The sequence below is a fragment of the Somniosus microcephalus genome, chromosome 8 (assembly GCF_052327205.1).
Source record: "Somniosus microcephalus isolate GS21.2 chromosome 8, FLI_Smic_1.0, whole genome shotgun sequence".
Lineage (NCBI taxonomy): Eukaryota > Metazoa > Chordata > Chondrichthyes > Squaliformes > Somniosidae > Somniosus > Somniosus microcephalus.
Genome location: NC_140994.1, coordinates 158,486,287 through 158,506,339, shown reverse-complemented (window position 1 = coordinate 158,506,339; position 20,053 = coordinate 158,486,287). Strand labels below are relative to the sequence as shown.

The 20,053-nt window shown below is 40.1% G+C and overlaps 1 protein-coding gene across 1 annotated transcript in view; it reads left to right on the top strand.

The window, feature by feature from the left end:
• faf2 (Fas associated factor family member 2) overlaps positions 1-16,448 on the top strand; it is a 40,654-nt gene extending 24,206 nt beyond the window's left edge. Inside the window, exons 8-11 of the mRNA XM_085995277.1 lie at positions 4,746-4,923; positions 5,874-6,045; positions 6,598-6,741; positions 7,864-16,448. Coding sequence (XP_085851403.1) covers positions 4,746-4,923; positions 5,874-6,045; positions 6,598-6,741; positions 7,864-8,046 — 677 coding nt within the window. The 3' untranslated portion in view covers positions 8,047-16,448. The remainder of the gene's footprint in view (positions 1-4,745; positions 4,924-5,873; positions 6,046-6,597; positions 6,742-7,863) is intronic.
• Positions 16,449-20,053: the final 3,605 nt, after the last annotated feature.

Sequence of the window (20,053 nt, the reverse complement as noted above, 5' to 3'; positions counted from 1 at the left end):
CCTACTATAGCTCCACTCTGTACCCCAACCCCCTGCCAAGTTAGTTTAAACCCTCCCCAGCAGTGCTAGCAAACCTCCCCGCAAGGATATTGGTTCCCCCCTGGTTCAGGTGTAAACCGTCCGACTTGTACAAGTCCCACCTTTCCCAGAAGCAGACCCAGTGATCCAGGAAACTAAAGCCCTCCCCCCTGCACCATCCCTTTAGCCACGCATTCATCTGTTCTATCTTCCTATTCCTATACTTACTAGCACGTGGCACCGGGAGTAATCCAGAGATTACAACCTTTGACTTGCCTAAGTCCGAAACTAGAGTCTTAAAACTTAAATGTAGCCAATTACATAGGTATGAGGGGCGAGTTGGCTAAGGTAGATTGCAAAAATAGATTAAACATAGAAGATAGGAGCAGGAGTAGGCCATTCGGCCCCTCGAGCCTGCTCCGCCATTCGATGAGATCATGGCTGATCATCCAAACTCAGTACCCCGTACCTGCCTTCTCCCCATATCCCTTGATACCTTTAGCTCTAAGAAATATATCTAACTCCTTCTTGAATATATTTAAAGACTTGGCCTCAACCGCCTTCTGTGGTAGAGAATTCCACAGGTTCACCACTCTCTGGGTGAAGAAATTCTTCCTCATCTCTGTCCTAAATGGCTTACCCTTATCCTTAGACTATGACCCCTGGTTCTGGACTCTCCGACCATCGGGAACATTCTACCTGCATCTAGTTTGTCCAGACCTGTCAGAATTTTATAAGTTTCGATGAGATCCCCTCTCATTCTTCTAAACTCTAGCGAGTATAAGTCCAATCTCTCCTCGTACGTCATTCCTGCCATCCCAGGGATCAGCCTTGTGAATCTTCGCTGAACTCCTTCCATGGCAAGAACATCCTTCCTCAGATAAGGCTACCAAAACTGCACACAATACTCAAGATGTGGTCTCACCAAGGCCCTGTACAACTGCAGCAGGACATCCTTGCCCCTGTACTCAAACCCTTTCGCTATGAAGGCCAACGTACCATTTGCCTTCTTCACCGCCTGCTGCACCTGCATGCTTACCTTCAGCGACTGGTGCACAAGGACACCCAGGTCTCGTTGCACTTCCCCTTCTCCCAATCTATTGCCATTCAGATAATAGTCTGCCTTTCTGTTTTTGACACCAAAGTGGATAACCTCGCATTTATCCACGTTATATTGCATCTGCCACGCTTCTGCCCAATCACCCAACCTGTCCAAATCATCCTGGAGTTTTTCGTTATCCTCCTCGCAGCGCACAGGCCCACCCAGCTTTGTGTCGTCTGCAAACTTGGAGATATTACATCTAGTTCCCTTATCTAGATCATTAATGTATATTGTGAATAGCTGGGGTCCAAGGACCGGTCCCTGTGGTACCCCACTAGTCACTGCCTGCCACTCGGAAAAAGACCCGTTAATTCCTACTCTCTGCTTTCTGTCCGCCAACCAGTTCTCTATCCAAGTCAATACCTTGCCCCCAATCCCATGTGCCTTAACTTTACATGCTAATCTCTTATGCGGGACCTTATCGAAAGCCTTTTGAAAGTCCAAATACACCACATCTACTGGTTCTCCCATATCTATTTTCCCAGTTAAATCCTCAAAAAATTCCAGTAGATTAGTCAAGCACGATTTACCTTTTGTAAATCCATGTTGACTTTGTCCGATCCTGTCACTGTTTTCCAAGTGCTCAGGTATTACATCCTTTATAATGGACTCTAGCATTTTCCCCACTACCGATGTCAGGCTTACCGGTCTGTAATTCCCCGCTTTCTCTCTACCACCCTTTTTGAATAGTGGGGTAACATTAGTTACCCTCCAATCCATGGGTACAGTTCCAGATTCCAGTGAATTTTGGAAGATGATCAGCAATGCATCTACTATTTCTAGGGCCACCTCCTTAAGTACCCTAGGATGTAAATTATCAGGCCCTGGGGATTTATCGGCCTACAATCCCGTCAATTTCCCTAACGCCATTTCCCTACAAATACTGATTTCTTTCAGTTCCTCCCTCTCATCAGACCCTATGTTCTCCAACATCTCTGGGAGGTTATTTGTGTCCTCCTTTGTGAAGACAGAACCAAAATATGCATTTAATTGGTCTGCCTTTTCTTTGTTCCCCATTATACGGTATGGTGGTAGATAAGCAGTGGCTAGCATTTAAAGAAATATTTCCTAATTCTCAACAAAAATACATTCCATCGGGAAAAGTGATCCTTCCATGGCTAGCTAAAGAAGCTTATAATGTTGCAAAGAATAGTAGTAAGCCTAAGGATTGGGAGAGTTTCAGAAACCAGCAAAGGATGACCAAAAAATTGATGAGGGAAAAAAGAGTGAGAGAAAACTAGCAAGAAATATAAAAAACAGCTTGTAAGAGCTTCTATAAGTATGTAAAAAGGAAGAGAGTAGTAAAAGTAAATGTTGGTCCCTTAGATGCTGAGACAGGAGAAATTATTATGGGGAATAAGGAAATGGCAGTGAATTTAAACAAATATTTTGTATCTGTCTTCACAGTAGAAGACACAAAACCATACCCAAAATGGTGGGAACCAAGAGTCTAATGAGGGTGAGGAACTTAACGTAATTAATATGGAGAAAAAATACTAGAGAAACTAATGGGACTAAAAGCTGACAAATCCCCTGGACCTGACCGCTTACATCCTAGGGTTTTAAGAAGTGGCTGCAGAGATAGTGCATTGGTTTTGATCTTCCAAAATTCCCGAGATTCTAGAATGGTCCCAGCAGATTGGAAGGCAGCAAATGTAACACCGCTATTCAAGAAAGGAGGGAGAGAGAAAACGGGGAACTACAGGCCAGTTAGCCTGACATCAGTCGTCGGGGAAATGCTGGAATCCATTGTTAAGAAAGTGGTATCAGAAAATCATAACATGATTAGGCAGAGTCAACATGGTTTTATGAAAGAGAAATCATGTTTGACAAATTTATTACAGTATTTTGAGGATGTAACTAGCAGGGTTGGGGAACCAGTGGATGTAGTATATTTGGATTTCCAAAAGGCATTCGATAAGGTGCCACATAAAAGGTTATTACACAAGATAAGGGCTCATTGGGTTGAGGGTAATATAGCATGGATAGAGGATTGTTTTCTGTCCAGGAACCAGAGTAGGGATAAACTAGTCTTTTTCAGGTTGGCTGGCTGGCTGTAACTAGTAGGGTGCCGCAAGGATCAGTGCTGGGGTCTCAGCTATTTACAAACTATATTAATTACCTAGATGAGACCGAGTGTAATGTATCGAAGTTTGCTGCGATACAAAGCTAGGTGGGTCAGTAAGCTGTGAGGAGAACACAAGAGCCTGCAGAGGGATGTGGATAGACTAAGTGAGTGGGCAGTGAGGTGGCAGATGGAATACAATGTAGGGAAATGTGAGGTTATTCACTTTGGTAGGAAGAATAGAGAAACATTATTTTTTAAATGGCGAGAAACTTTCAAATGTTGGTGTTCAGAGATTTGGGTGTCCTCGTGCAAGAAACACAGAAAGCTAGCATGCAGGTACAGCAAGCAATAAGGAAGGCAAATGGCATGTTGGCTTTTATTGCAAGGGGGTTGGAGTAAGGTTCACTAGATTGATTCCTGGGATGAGAGCTGTCTTATGATGAGAGATTGTGTAGAGTGGGCCTATACTCTCTGGAGTTTAGAAGAATGAGAGGTGGTCTCATTGAAACATACAAGATTCTGAGGGGGATTGACAGGGTAGATGCTGAGAGGTTGTTTCCCCTGGTTGGAGTGTCGAGAACTAGGGGGCATAGTCTCCGGATAAGGGGTAGGCCATTTAAGACTGAGATGGGGAATTTCTTCACTCAGTTGTGAATCTTTGGAATTCTCTGCCCCAGAGGGCTGTGGATGCTGAGTCTTTGATTATATTCAAGGCTGAGATAGAGAGATTTTTGGACTCTAGGGGAATTGAGGGATATGGAGATCGGGTGGGAAAGTGGAGTTGAGGTCTATGATTAGCCATGATCTTATTGAATGGAGGGGCCGTATGGCCTACTCCTGCTCCTATTTCTTGCGTTCTTAGATGCATTTAAGGGGAAGCCGATAAGCACGTGAGGGAGAAAGGAATAGAAGGCTATGTTGATGGAGTTAGATGAAAAGGTTGGGAGGAGGCTCGTGTGGAGCATTAACACTAGTGTGGACCTGTTGGGTTGAGTGGTCTGTTTCTGTGCTGTAAACACTTTGTAATAGAGAATAATATTTCCTGTGGCAAAAGAACTTGCACTTTGTGGCATTGCTGAAATAGCGTTGCTGACTATTGGAAAACCAGACCAAGTTCTATCAAATTAGGTTTTCGGTTGGGCTGTAATTGGATGAAATATACAGTGGGATGGACTTGTTCGGTGGTTTGTTGTGCAGCTCTGACCTGGATGGAAAGCTTCAGGTGGCTCAGTGTTTCTTTCAAGGAGAACCAAATTGCAGGGCTATGGGGAAAGAGCGGGGCAGTGGGACTAACTGGAGTGCTCTTTGAAAGAGCCGGTGCAGACTCGAAGGGCCGAATGGCCCCTCTTTTTGCTGTAATATTTGATGATAATATAAAATCATTGTGGAAGTGCTAATTTATGCTGTAGCAGCATGATTTCAGCTGATCCATGATTGATTCTGTATACTGGACCCACAATCTAAATCTTGGCATGGTGATTGCAAGGCAAAAAGTGGGAAAATTAGATTGTAATAAGTTTTCAAACGTAAGCTAACACATGTGGTTATATATTTCAGTGTCTCAAGCTTTACGAGAGAACACCTATCCCTTTTTGGCAATGATTATGTTGAAAGAACAAAGAATGACGGTGGTTGGTCGTTTGGAAGGCCTCCTTCAGGCTGAAGACTTTGTCAATCAGCTGACATTTATTATGGATGCTAATGCTACATATTTGGTATCGGAACGACTTGATAGGTATGATGTGGAATAATACTTTCCTGCTGTAAATGTCTGATAATGAGTCTATGGTCTGGACTCTTCTGAGAGTAAGAGCTGTTCCAAATCATTTAGTTCTTTTTATAAAAAAAAACTTTGGTGTTCAATAAGGATAATGGGGGGGGGGGGTTAACTCTGGTTAGAAAAACAGTTAGATATATCGTGTATTAAACAAAATTGCAGCTATTTACTTTATGAATGAACTATTAAAGTTCAAAATGAGCTGTATCTTCAGGAAGAGAACAAGGGAGAATAGAAGGGAAAATTGGAGGAGTAAAAATAAAATGGATCAGTTTTGAGACTGCACTTCAAATGTCAACTTTTTTTCATCCTATAATCCGTGTTGTATCATTGCAGTTCTTTATTTCATTTCTATAAAGGGAATTTACTTCATGTAGCCTTTTCTCTGCACAGTGTTCCTTATCAAGAGGCTTGTACTTGAGTTCAGTCTCCAGTGATGTGTCGACGTTGGGTGTCTCCTATCGGTGACGTGACAATGTCAGCCAGGTCACTGTGTGCACTGCTGACCAGAGGGCTAGTGCTTGAGCAAATAGAAGCTGCAACAAATACTGTGATGATGCTCTTTGGACCTGCACTTTTTTAGTAACAAAACAGGAATGCTTTTGAGGGCTCTTAAAAAGCAAGAGTTTTCGGCCCCCTCAGCAGGCAGTGAGTGCCAGGAGTCAAGTTGGGGAAGGAATCGAAAGAGAGCGAGTAATTCTTCTTTGCACTATTTTGCTATTTCTTCCGATGTAATCCCAAGTAAATTAGCTTTTTTTAACCAATATTTACACTGTTCTTGGGCAAAAGTGGTTTGATCAAGATTTGCTGTCTTTAATTGGTATGTAATTGAAGCTGTTGATGATCTGTAGACAGCAGAATATGTTAATATTTGATATTCTTGCTGTTCTCGTCTCTTCCATTTACAGAGAGGAGAGGAATCAGACGCAAGTGTTAAGACAACAGCAAGATGAAGCTTATTTGGCTTCACTTCGTGCAGACCAGGAAAAAGAAAGGAAGAGAAAGGAGGAACAAGAAAAGAGGAGAAAGGAGGAGGAGGATGTCAAGCAGCAGATACTTGCTGAAGAAAGAAGACGACGAGTAAGAAGGTTTTTTTTAAAGAAACTGCGTGAAACTATTTTGATAAAATACGTGCTTTCATTGTAGGGAGGCTAGATTTGTAATGTTATGACATTATCCATCCACTTGTGAAGGTTTAACTGATGATCTTGTGTCCCTGATGGCTCAGCTGGTTAAGGCAGTGAATACCTGAGCCATACAGACCAGGATGGTCTCTGGTTCAATTCCTGGTTTAAAATGAACTCTGCCATGTTTGGAGGTGAAAATTGGCCTCTGTGCCAATGGGTTGAGGGAAGATTCAGCCAGGCTTCCTGTTCCTGATCGTTATCCAGTAACACCTACTGGCAGTACACATGTTGGCATTGGTGGAGAACTGGATCAGATTTGTCCGCGATGACTGAAAATGGCCATGTTGGAACAGTGTTTGTTTCTCATCACAGTGAATTTTCACTAATAATTCAAATAATGATGTTTGAAATCCCAAGCAGAGGTTCCTGTCATCATTCCGTATTAAATGTTATCTTGCATCTTTGTGCAAATGTGAGGAAAAACAATTTTTTTTTGTGACTGCAGAATTTGCAGGAAGAGAAAGAACGCAAGTCTGAACATCTTCCCTCGGAGCCTTTTCCAGACAATCCAGACAGTGTTAAAATTGTCTTTAAGTTGCCAAATGATACTCGAGTGGAGCGACGATTTCTATTTACCCAGTCATTAACAGTAAGAATCTTCCATGCTTCCTATTTACATAGAGAAAAACACTGAAAATGTTGTGTTCCTTAAATCCTTGGGAGAATAAAAAGCTTATCGAACTGCATTTAATACAGTTTGTTATGGGCATTCCTACAAAATGCAGTAGTTATTTTTAGTGACTGCAATTAACTGTCTCTATAGTTGTAGAAATACAATTTTTTGTTTAAAGATTCATGCTCAGCATGCTTGTGAAACCGTCTATATTAATTGAAATTATGCATGATAATGGTTATCGTATTGCATGAGATTTATTTTGGCCAATAATAGGCTTGTAATTATCAATCTGATGGCATACTTACTATGCAACACTTCTCAACACCTTCTCGCCAGCAGTGTAATAGTTGGGCAGTTGGTAACCAGATCTTTAAAGTCATAAAGCCTTTTCTTTTGTGATAGTCTGATTATTTGACAATTGCTCCCAAATACTATGATGCAGAACAATACTGGAAGTTCTATTTATAATTTCATTTGTTGCCGAAGGTCTAACGCAAAGCAATACAAGATATTGATGCACCAGCGCATACAGGAAATACCATTACAATTTCTTTGTCCACAAAATTGGACCAAAAGACTGCTATTCCAGCTCCCCTGCTGGCTGCATGAGTTTACCCACTGAACCACATAGACCAACAATCCCCCTGGTCTCTGCTAATTAAGCTGATTTTGGCCATGGTTGCAGTAGGAACACTGCAGTTGGCCTCAGCATGCACGATAAGGGAGGAGGAAATTGGGCTGTTTTCCCACTCTTCATTACTATTCAGTAACTCCTCTTTGAAATGCACCTGTGTTGACATCGTGGAGGAGAGGATTCGGCTCGCCAGTGATGATCCCCGCAAAGTACAGTAGTTGATATTCTTGCAATCGCCATCGAGGCTTGTACATGAATAATGGGCACATGAGTGAGGTACTGGTGAATGACCAGTACTTGCAGAGGTCTGCTTCAGCAATGAGTCAGCGCCAGGTGAGGAGGGAAGGAAAAGGAGAAAAGACGCTGTTCCATTTTTTTTGAACGTATAGTATTTAAAAAAAAAAAAAAAAAAAAAAAAAAAAAAATTCTTCTAGAAATGAATTTTTTTTCTTTCATTGCAGGTAATATATGACTTTTTGTTCTCCTTGAAAGAAACTCCTGAGAAATTTCAAATAGTTGCTAACTTTCCACGCAGAGTACTGCCCTGCTTGCCCACAGAGAGAGAGCCAAATCCTCCCACCCTGCAGCAGGCAGGATTGAGCCGCTGTGAATTCTTGTTCGTTCAGGATCTTACTGATGATTGAACCAGAAGCCAACTACGGGATCAGTTTTTAATAGCTGCACAGTATAACGGATCACAGAGACTTTCTCACAAACGAGCCAAGTTTCTGCTGCATTGGTTGGCAAAGGTCTCTGCAGTTAGGCCGCTCGTCATTTCCTGGGATGAACTGCGCTGTCCATCACTATGCTATTTATATAAAAAAAACACAAAAAACCCTGCAATGTTGAGCAGATTTTTGATCGGAAGATACAAAAATAAATGAATCCATTTCTCCACCTTCATAAACCCCAGATTGCACCATTGGAGAGCCCCATCCCCTTTTTTCTGCTAGTTTTGTTTTCCCACTTACCAATATTTATGTTGTACTGTATTTCTATTAAAAGATTTAAAAAAAAAAAAAAAAAGACCAAAGGAGGGTTGGCTGTTATTGAATTGTTAGAACCTTGGACTGGTTTAAGTTCTTAATTGCCATGGCCTTTGCTATGGTGAAGCCTCAGTAAGTAGTTTGTCAGCCTATAGTGCCTGTGGTAACTAGAGCCTGCTCCATGTTTAATACCTGAGCAGGCTTGTCGTACTCGAGGTGTAATTTATTCCAACAGTATAAATTAAAACCGTTTTAGAATTTTATTGTGTTGAATCATTTTTATATGCATAGATTTCTTTTTAAACCTTTTTCTGTAACTTAATTACAACCGATAGCTATTCACAGTGCACCAAGTAGTCGAGTTGATGTATCAACATTAAAAGACTATATTGTCTCTACTTATTTTGTTCTTTTTGAGCTTCCTATCATAAGCAGTGTTTAGGGTTTTTTTTTGTCACTCTCCACTATTGTACTGACGTACAGATATTTGTTGATGCTTCAAATTAACTTTTTTGCTAGTTTTGCTGCACCTATTTATAAAGTGCTGTAAATCTTTATTTCTTTATGTATTTGAAAAGAATACCTATTTATAGCCTCCTGTGAGAATATGACCAACAAAATTAACATTTCAGCAGAGAATGGCTCCCTTTTAAACTATGTGCCTGATGGCTTCATGATCAGTTTGCTGCAATGCATCAAGTATTTGTACTGTTTCTTTGCTACTGTTCGGTCAGGAATATTGTTTAGGATTATTGCACTTCTTTCACTAAATGGCATCTTAACCATTTGCATGTTGTCCTTTGTTTTGCTGTTCTACCAAGATGCATTATGACTTGTGTCTCAATCTTGAATAGATTTTGGGTGGTAGGTAATAATGCAATTATTTTACCACCTTGGCCTTAATATTGTTCTTCTAGTTCATTTAATTACAATGAAGTGATAACATTGGCATTGTTTTCCTTTTTTGTTTTGTCTACTCCAGATAGGCTTATGTGGCATTTTTTTGAATACATGTATAACTTAAGTTTAAAAAAAAACAAACTTGTGGATATAGTTTTAATCATTCTGGAGTGCGTATATACTCTACTCCAAGATTAGATGCCTGAATTTTCTTATAGCGTGTAGTGTGAATGTAAATGTTTTCAATTTGAGTTGGGTTGCAATTACTAAATTGATAGTGTTCAGATTTGGGATATTCATTTTGGCTTTTCTGTTTACAGCGTAGTTGGCCTTACATATAAAATTGATTTTTTTTATATACTTATAATGCCAATCAATACCATTATTGTTTCTCATGCCTGACATCCAAGGCAGTCAACACTTCCGGTTGCTATAATCATTTGAGTTGAATGCAGATGAGAGCAGTAGTGTTACAGAATAGCAACCAGTATTGGTTTTGTTAAACTCCTTCAATGCTATTAACTTGTAACCAAGCTTGTAGTTTTTCTTTTTTGTATTTATTTTTAGAAACCTGACTGTGACATCAGTGGTAATGGTTTCTTTAGTCTCTGTCTTGTGCTTGCTATTAATAATTATTGAATTATTCACATAATTGCCATTACATTCCTTAGGTATGGAACAGACTGTTGGGTTTTCATGTCCGGCTATAATCTGTGCAAAAACAATGGAAAAATCTTTGCAATCTACATGAATTGTTATGTATATGACTATACAGATTACAGCTGCCAAGAGAAGCAAAGCAATCTCAATTAATGTTTGTGTGTAATACCTATTTATTGGGTAGCCTGTTCAGATTAGGAGTTTAGATGTCTGGGGAGCAAGTTTCTACTGCATGGAATAAGGTTATCCTGTCTTGGATATTCCCCCCCAAAATATTGCAGCATCAACATACTTTTGTTGCCCTGCTCGAGTTAAGTCAGGCCCTTCTTCCTAGTGCATTTGAGGATGTTGACTCTCGATGCAGTTAGTGTAAAGTTCTAAATTTGAGAGTGGTGCAAACTGCAATGAAACAAGTATTGACTGGAAGATGGAATCTTCTCTCTAGTAGCAGAAGATCCCCAACAGTCTAATAATGCCCAAATAGAAATTTTCTCTTGGACAGTTTAACTGCCAGGTTGGTAGCCTACTGCTGTAATTTTTGTTTATTTTGAACACATGCATGAAAAATATATTCCTGATAGTAATAGTCTTATTTGTGAAAAATCCAGGAAATGCTGTTTAAAGGACCACACTTTTTTTGTTTAATAATGTGCTTCTCAGACCTTCATTTAAAAAAAACGCCAAATTCAATTACTCAAATATTGAAAGTGAAAATGCTTTTTGTAAAGCCATTTTGAAAAATTCATTTTTTTTAATGACCGTGCTAAATTTTCTTGCTAAGTTACCAGAGGTTAATCTTTCTGTATTTCATGGTTTTTCTTTGTAAATGTTTGGATCAACTTGTTTGTCACTTTTTTTTACATTTCTGGAGCGGAACAAATTTTTGAACTGCTTGTTCCTGTTCAGACTATGAATAGACTTGTGACGTGCACTGAAAGAGTTAAGTGAACTCTAAATACAAACCATAAGCCAAAATCTGCGATTCTGTTTTCTGTCCACTTAGAAATTACCATTTTTAAATCCAAAATTCCTTCCCCCTTCTCTCCCCCCAACCCCCCCCCCCCCCCCCCCCCCGCGCCCTCCCTCCAGGCCCTGAGACCATTCAAAAGATTAACAAGAATAGGGCATTGAGTGATACTGCATCTGAAATTGAATTCTGAATATAATTGTCCATGTTCAAAATCTGAAATTGAAGTTACTATGTATGATGCTGTAAATTCAGATACTCGTCCCATGTCTTGTAACTTATTGAAGTTGAATGGAATACAAAATATTAATTACTTGAGGAATGTGTGAGTAATTTGTAATTTTTAAGGGTTTTTTTTGTTTTAAGTTTATAAATTGGTTAAATAGGTTCACGTCACTCAAAATGTCAAAAGTATTACTGAATTTTATTTATCCACTGATTTTAACCTTGTGTTCTTAGAATTTCATTCACTGCAGCATAAAAAACAAAACCTTATTTTCTATAGTTACAAAGTTGTATGTTTCAACAGAAGAAGCCACTTCCACAAAACCAGCCTCTAGTATCCACTTTATCTAGTCATTCTTGTACATAAATAGTAGAATACATACCAGCCTTGGCTCATTGCTGGCACTTTTGACTTCCAAGTCAGAAGGCTGTGGGTTTGTCACGCCAGAGACTTGAGCTAGGTTGACACTTCAGTGCAGTACTAAGGGAGTGCTGCACTGTCTGAGTTGCTGTCTTTTGGATGAGACATTAAATTGAGTCCAGTCTGCCCCTTGGTGGATGTAAAAGATCCTGTGTTTCTGGCCAATATTTACCCCTCAACCAATATCTCTAAAATATATTACCTAGTCATTATCTAATTTCTGTATGGGATCTTGCTTTGCTCATATTGGCTGCCGTGTAGTCACTTGAAATTAATTGGCGATAAAGCGCTTTGGAACACCCTGATTTTGTGAAAGGCGCTATATAAATGCAAGTTATTTCTTTAACTGGCTTTTATAAAACAACATTCCACGTAACCATACCATACAGTTAAGTCTGTCTGCCCAGGCTGAAAGAGTTCACCGCTACAAGTTCAATAACGCTGTGGATGAATGCATACCTCAATGGAATATATCTAGAAGCTTGTTTTCCAGCTTCAGGACTAAATGAAAATTAAGTTACAATGTAGCATGTCACTATGTAATACACATCTGCTTTGTTTTTTGTGCTATTTAGTTTGTTGAATTAGCTGATTTGCAGCTGGGGTGGTAGAGATACTACAACTATAGTAAGACCCTTGGGGCAGCTGAGATTTCCCTGCTGCCACAAATGAGGCACCTGGTTATGCTGTACTGACAACTAGGTACTGTGTGTTTCATACCCAGTATGATGATTATGGCATTGGGGGTGGAGGAGGTATTGCATTGTCTAGTTCACTCTAAAGCAGAATCCTGTTTTCCTTTAATCGAAACATAGGAGTAGGCCATTCGGCCCCTTGAGCCTGCTCCGCCATTTAATGAGATCATGACTGATCATCCAAATTCAGTACCCTGCCCCTGCTTTCTCCACATATCCCTTGATCCTGTTGCCCTTAAGAAATATATCTAACTCCTTCTTGAATATATTTAATGAATTGGCCTCCGCTGCCTTTTGTGGTAGAGAATTCCACAGGTTCACCACTCTGGGTGAAGAAATTTCTCATCTCTGTCCTAAAAGGCTTACCCCTTATCTTTAGACTGTGACCCCTGGTTCTGGACTCCCCCGCCATTGGCAACATCTTTCCTGTGTCTAGTCCTGTTAGAATTTAAGTTTCAAGGAGATTCCAGCGAATATAAACCCGATCGACCCAATCTCTCCTCATACATCATTCCTGCCATCCAGGTATCAGTCTGGTGAATCTTCGCTGCACTCCCTCCACGCCTCGGATAAGGTGAGCAAAACTGCACACAATACTCAAGGTATAGTCTCACTAAGGCCCTGTACAACTGCAGCAAGACATCCTTGCTCTTGTACTCGAATCCTCTCGCTATGAAGACCAACATACCACTTGCCTTCTTAACCGCCTGCTGCACCTCCATGCTTACCTTCAGCGACTGGTGCACAAGGACGGACACCCTGGTCTCGTCACACTTCCCCTTCTCCCAAACTCTTGCTGTTCAGATAATCTGCCTTCCTGTTTTTGCCATCAAAGTGGATAACCTTGCACTTAAACACATCATACTGCATCTGCCCAATCACCCAACCTGTCCAAATCATACCGGAGTTTCTCGGCATCCTCACAGCACATACGCCCACCCAGCTTTGTGTCGTCTGCAAACTTGGAGATATTACATCTAGTTCCCTCGTCTAGATCATTAATATATATTGTGAATAGCTGGGGTCCTAGCACCCATCCCTGCGGTACCCCACTAGTCACTGCTTGCCACTCAGGAAAAAGACCCGTTTATTCCAACTCATTTTAATAGTAATGTGATTTTTTTTTGTACAGCTTCTACAACCCCAGATTATAAGTAAGGCTGAAGAATGAAAAGGTTTTGTGGCGCAAGTACATGTTTACTTAAAAATTCATTATATTTCAGAACAGTAGAATGAAATCCTTAATGTGGATATTCTTTTAAAATTGAGAGGGGAAAATAACTGATGAATTACAGGTATTGCCCAAAACGGAGATGTCAAACCACTTGACTTTGGTGGAGTGATGAGGGAGGTTTACTGGTCGCAATCTTGCCAATAGATTAGTGAGCCCGAGCTGATTAGAGGAGGCGGCCAATGTTTCATTTGATTGTAGACGGCATGATGTAATGGACAGTATACCAGGCATTTTCTCATCTGCGTTTTAAACATCACTGCTTTTGTGTGATTTGAGAAATACAATGTTTTATACTTTGGTAAGAGTTGACGGGTATTGTATAGAGAGGCAGTAAGAGTACAGTAGGATTAAAAACAACTTGGAATATAGTATGAGTCCTTGTTATTTCTATTAAAGTGAAAATATTGATGTTCACAGTTTGATACTTATTTAGATGGCCTGTGCTTCCACTATTGCATTCTTAACAAGAATTGATGCAGAAAGAACACCGTACTAAGCAAAATATGTACAAAGGCTTTTGTAATGCTGAATGCCACGGCCCTGAATAATTTGTGCTTGCAGAGGTTTAGGCAAATTATGACGCATAGCTTCTCAGCTGCTGATTCATTTGTGTAATAGGAAAGTTCTGTTCCAACTAACTGGAATGAATACACATTTGTACATTCAACTGAACCTCAACCACTCTAGTACTAAAAAGCCTGGGGGATTTCAAAATTGTAGAGTACTGCATGATTTCTGTATTATAGCAAAAATTCACTATTTAAATCTAATGAGGCAAAAATCAACAGGTTTGTGAAACTCAAGTTTGGGTAACATTAGTTCCCACCGAGTTTTTTTTTTTATACTCGCTTCACTGAAATAAAAGAGAGATTTATAAGAGGTCACCATCAAAATTTGAGTTATTTGAATGACACCTTAATGGCTGAGAGTTTATCCAGTTAGTAGCTGAGCTATACAGCCCAGGCAGCTCTTGTGCTTAATCCTCTGCTTTTAAGTCCGCGTAATGTTGCGTTTCACCTCAAAGCAAAATCTGAGGTTTCTACTGTGATTTTAAAAAAAAAGTTGTTTTGGTTTGATGGCTGTCCCTTTTTTTAATGAGTTTAAAAAAAAAAAAATTAGCTTTCACGTTTCATTCTGTTGCTGACAAGTCTTGAGGAAAAAAGCAAAACTCATTTCAAATATATATACAGTGATTGTTATGTTTGACAGCCAGTTAATTTTGAATTTGAACGTCTGTTATTTAAAAACCAACAAGCCTTGGCAACTGGTAAAAGGTTATTTGTGTTGTTGAAACTGAACTAAAAAAAAATTGGTACAGAAGAATTAAGATATATTAGCTATCTTCTAAAGTTAGAAAAAATTTCAAGTGCATATATAAAAAGTTATATGTAAAAACAAAAGCTTAGTTATAGCTAATAACGCCATTTGTTATCCTGTCCGCAGCTAGATTAAAGAAATCCTACTGTAAGTAGGTGCTCACTCAATTATTAGCATGTTCATCGTTTGTAAAATAAATTCACTTATTAAAATTAGAACCAGGTCTGAAGTTGTGATATTTATCAAACTGAATGCAGTTGGTGATCAATGGAATGGCTGTTCTGTTTCCTTTTGTGGGTATGTTATTGGAGATTTGCTGAAATATCAAAGCAATTGAAGACACTTGCAACATAGGGAGATGGGATCCATCTATGAGAGTGATTTAAAATTCAGAAGCTAAAAATCTAAAGCAAGGAGGATAGAAAATACCCAAATCATAGAATCACAATGATACAGCACAGAAGGAGGCCATTCATCCCATCATGCCTGCTCTTTGAAAGAGCTCTCCAATTAGTCCCACTCCCCCTGCTCTTTTCCCCATAGCTCTTCCCTATAAAGTATTTATCCAATTCCCTCCCTTATGAAAGTTATTGAATTTTCTTCCACCACCTTTCAAACAGTGCATTCAAGATCACCACAACATCTCGCGGTGTAAAAAATGTCGCCTCTGGTTCTTTTGCCAATTACCTTAAAAAATCTCTCCTCTGTTTCCAACCCTTCTGCCACTGGAAACAATTTCTCCTTATTTACTCTATCAAAACCTTTCATAATTTTGGACACTATTATCAAATCTGCCCTTTGACCTTCTCTTCTCCAAGAAGAATAATCCCAGTTTCTCTAATCTTTCCATGTAATTGAAGTCCTTCGTCCCTGGGACCATTCTATTAAATCTCCTCTACACCCTCTCAAGACCATGACATCTTAGTGTGGTGCCCAGAATTGGCCACAGTACTCCAGCTAGGTCTTAATCAGTGTTTCATAAAGATTTAGGATAACTTCCTTGCTTTTGTACTCTCTGCCTCTATTTATAAACCCATAGATCCCGTATGCCTTTTTAACAGCCTTCTCAACTTGTCCTGCCACCTTCAAAAAGTTGTGCATGTACACCCCCAGGTGTCTCTGTTCCTGCACCCACTTTAAAATTGTACCATAGCAAAGGGTTTTTGACACAGGGTTTTCACCCGAAACGTTGACTCTATTTTCTGTCCACGGATGTTGCCTGGCCTGCTGAGTTTTTCCAGCATTTTCTGTTATTTAAAATTGCACCAGTTAGTTTATATTGCCTCTCCTCATTCTTCCTACCAAAATGACTCACTTCACACTTTTCTGCATTAATTTCATCTGCTATGTGTCCATTTCACCAGTCTGTCTGTCGTCCTGTTTAATATATTTTCATATATACACTCTCAGCTTTCTGTGCCTGAGCCAATTTCATATCCATGCTGTCACTGCCCCTTTAAACCCGTGGGCTTTAAATTTGCTAACCTCTAGTGCTGATTGTTATCCAGCAACCATCTGAAACCTTGATTATATTCCAGCCTCTAACTCGCTTTCGGGTATCTGTTATTCTGTACATAAGGTATCTAAACTACTTGATTAGATGTTACCTGTTATTTTATATATTAAACCATCCAAACCTTTTGATTTTGTCTGTAATTTATTCCTGAGTATCTGTTTTAGATATAGATATAGATAGAGATATAGATATTTGTACTGAATTAGATTCCAGTCTGTAACTCAGTCCCAGGTATCCGTATCTGGTTTGTTATCTCCCTCTCCTCTCTCTCCTCTGCGCGGCCCCCCCCTCCCCTCTCTCTGCGCGGCCCCCCCCCTCTCTCTGCGCGGCCCCCCTCCCCCTCTCTGCGCGGCCCCCCCTCCCCCTCTCTGCGCGGGCCCCCCCCTCCCTCTGCGCGGCCCCCCCCTCCCTCTCTCTGCGCGGCCCCCCCCCTCCCTCCGCCTCTCTCTAGAGCAATGAGGTATTATCTGTTAAAGAGTCAGTGATATAGCAAAGCATGATGGCAAATGTTCTAATCAAAAAAAATCCTTGGATCGTATTTCCAATCAAATGGCTGTTCTTGGGACAAAATGTTTTTGTCTGATCAAAACAGGCTGTCTTTGAAGCAGTTTTTTTTTGTGGTCAATATTAAAATGGATTTTTCCAGAGTGTGTCTGAACTTCCTGCTTGGATATTATTTCCACTTGTTCAGTATCAGACTAATTCAGCCTTCTGGGAGTTGTAGTTCACCAATGTAACATTGCCAGAATGACATTGGTGTGTTCTTGGAGTCAATTATTTGGTCAGGCCTCTTCATTCCGGTATGGCCGAGGTACAATGCAAGCTGGCATCACAACACAACTCAAGTCCCTGGCTCCAGAGGAAACAAATACAGAAAATGCTGAAAACATGCAGGTGGTCAGGTACAGCATCTGTGGAGAGAAGTGACAATTTAATATTTTAGTAATTGCATGTCATCAGAACCAGCTGTTACACCAAGTTTTCCTCCTCTGACCCCCAACCACATCCTACTCAGCTGGGGAAAAGAGTCTGCTTTTTAATAACAACATGACATGTTAACTTGGATCCAGGCCACTTCCTATCCGCACATGCGCCTCCACAGATACGCTGGGTATTGAGTCAAGGGAGTGGGGTCTCTTGATGTAGGAATTCCCCACACTGGCTCCAACCTCCCACTGACTCTTGCCTTGTACGGGGCAGGCAGGTTCCACCCCTTACAAGACAAGTCAGAAGCCTCTGGAAATAGCAGAGACCCAACGCAACCAGGTTGTTGCTATTTTCCAGGCAGGTGAGCTGGAATTTGGCAGAATCCCTTTTGTCCGTTTTTTTTTGGTGTATAGGGTGGGCTTTTGGGGAAGCAAGATGGCCACTCAAAAGTACTTGGAGAAATCCGATTGGTTGTGGCATTTGTAAATTTTGGAAAAAATAAAATTACTAATTTTGATTGGGTTTGTTTGAGTTACTGGTTCCTGGTGGGTAGTTATGTCTATATACAAGTGAATCAACATGGTTAACTTAATAGATCATGAGAAAAACATGATGGATTTTTAATGTTATAGGCACATTTAAAATATAATATACACATTTAAGGGATGACTGATTATTGTATATTTTTACTACATAAATATGTTAAATCACTTGCAATTGAATTTTACAATTTAATTAGCCTACAGTTTCTAAATTGATAAAAAATTGACTTGAAATTAAGTGTTACACAGAAATTAGTACATGGAACTCTAATTTGTATCCATGGAGCCAGCACTTCATGGAAATTCTTGACACTCAGTATTTAAATATGGAAGATGAAATGGAAAATGCTAATCTCTCATTTTAAAATTAAAAGACTAAATTAATTGTAGTTGAATCAAATTTTTGTTTCATTGATTCATTTTGGAATGAAGAATACAATAATCTGTCAAGATTGATTTTTAGCTACTTAATGTTTTGTTTGACGCAGGGAACAGCATTTTAGTTTACCCCAGGCCCAACAGACACCACTTAAATTACTTAAGTTTGCTCTGCAGTCAATAACTAAAAAAGTGTTGAAATATGAAGCAATTGATTTCAAGTATACTTACCATTTTGATTTTCACGTAGGCAGCATTGTCTTCAAGTGAAACTTATTTTTGATGTATTCTGAGAACCAATACTGTGGAAAAAGCTTGTGAACACAGTTGGACAAAGGCAGATTCTGGAGTTTTTCCAAAACCTACACAAACTTGCAATTTAGAGTTTAGGGCAACATATTTGCATTTGGTTTTAATACTGTTGACCTGATATTGCACGGTGGTACATTGTGGAAAACGCTATCATCTAATAATGTAGGAAATAAATCCAGAACACACATGATAACAGGGACTACACTACAAAAGTACATTATTGGCTGTTTAGTACACTCTGAGCTCCTGAAAAGTGCTATATAAATGCAAGTCTTTACTTTCTTTTGCTCCAATCAAAGTGTTTAAATAGCTAATCAGACACCTGTCCTCCAAAAGTTAAGGACCTGTTTCAACAACAACAATTTGCATTTATATACTGTGGTGCCTTTTAATATAGTTGGTGAGCATTTTGGCTGTGATGTATGATGCTATTTGGTCACCACCAGAAACTTCTGCGTAATTACCATTTGTAAATGAATTATCTGGATAATCATGGTCAATTTTTGACTTATTTCCTACCTTTTTGGTAAGTATGAACTAATGTACAACATACTTGTTTGCACAAAAAATGCTATTTTAATATTACATTGTTTGGTAAAACCATAAATGCAACCAATAGCAAAAGGCAGATGAATTTTGAGAAGGAACCCTGCAACTATAGCAGGGATATCCAACCTGCTGCATGGCACCACATGGAGCCCTCAAACCCTAGTACCCAGTCCTTGGTACCCAAGCAACTTGGTCCTATTTGTGCTTAGATTTCACCACTGTCTCTGATTTGTCTCGCTGCTTACCCAACATCTGATATTGGATGAGCAGAAATTTCCTCCAACTAAATATTGGGAAGACCAAAGCCATTGTCTTCGGTCCCTGCCCTGAACTCTGTTCCCTAGCCACTGCCTCCATCCCTCTTCCTAGCCACTGTTTAAGGCGGAACCAGACCATTCACAACCTTGGTGTCGTCTATGACCCAAGATGAACTTCCGACTACATATCCGTTCCAGCACTAAGACCCCCCCCTACTTCCACCTTTGTGTCTTCGCCTCTGACTCTGCTCATCTGCTACCGAAACCCTCATCCTATTCAAACGCACTCCTGCCTGACCTCCCATCTTCCACGCTCCATAAACTTGAGCTCATCTAACACTCTGGCGCCTGTATCCTAACTTGCACCCTCACGCCGTGCTCGCTAACCTACATTAGCTCCCAGTCCAGCAACGCCTCAATATTAAAATTCTCCATGGCCTCGCCCCTCCCTATCTCTAGCCTCCTCCAGCACTCAACTCTCCGAGATCACTGTGCTCCTCCCATTCTGGTATCTTGTGCATTCCTGATTTTAATCCCTCCACCATCGGCGGCTGTGCATACAACTGCCTAGGTCCTAAGCTCTGGAATTCCCCCCCTAAACCCCTCTGTCTTTCTCTCCATTTAAGAGGCTCCTTAAAACCTACCTCTTTACCTTAACTATCCCAATATCTTAAACTGTCCAAAGGTGCTATATAAATGCAAGTTATTATTCACTGGCTTGTCCTTACTGTGATTGGAGGTTTGCAAAGAGGTGTTTTCTCACTT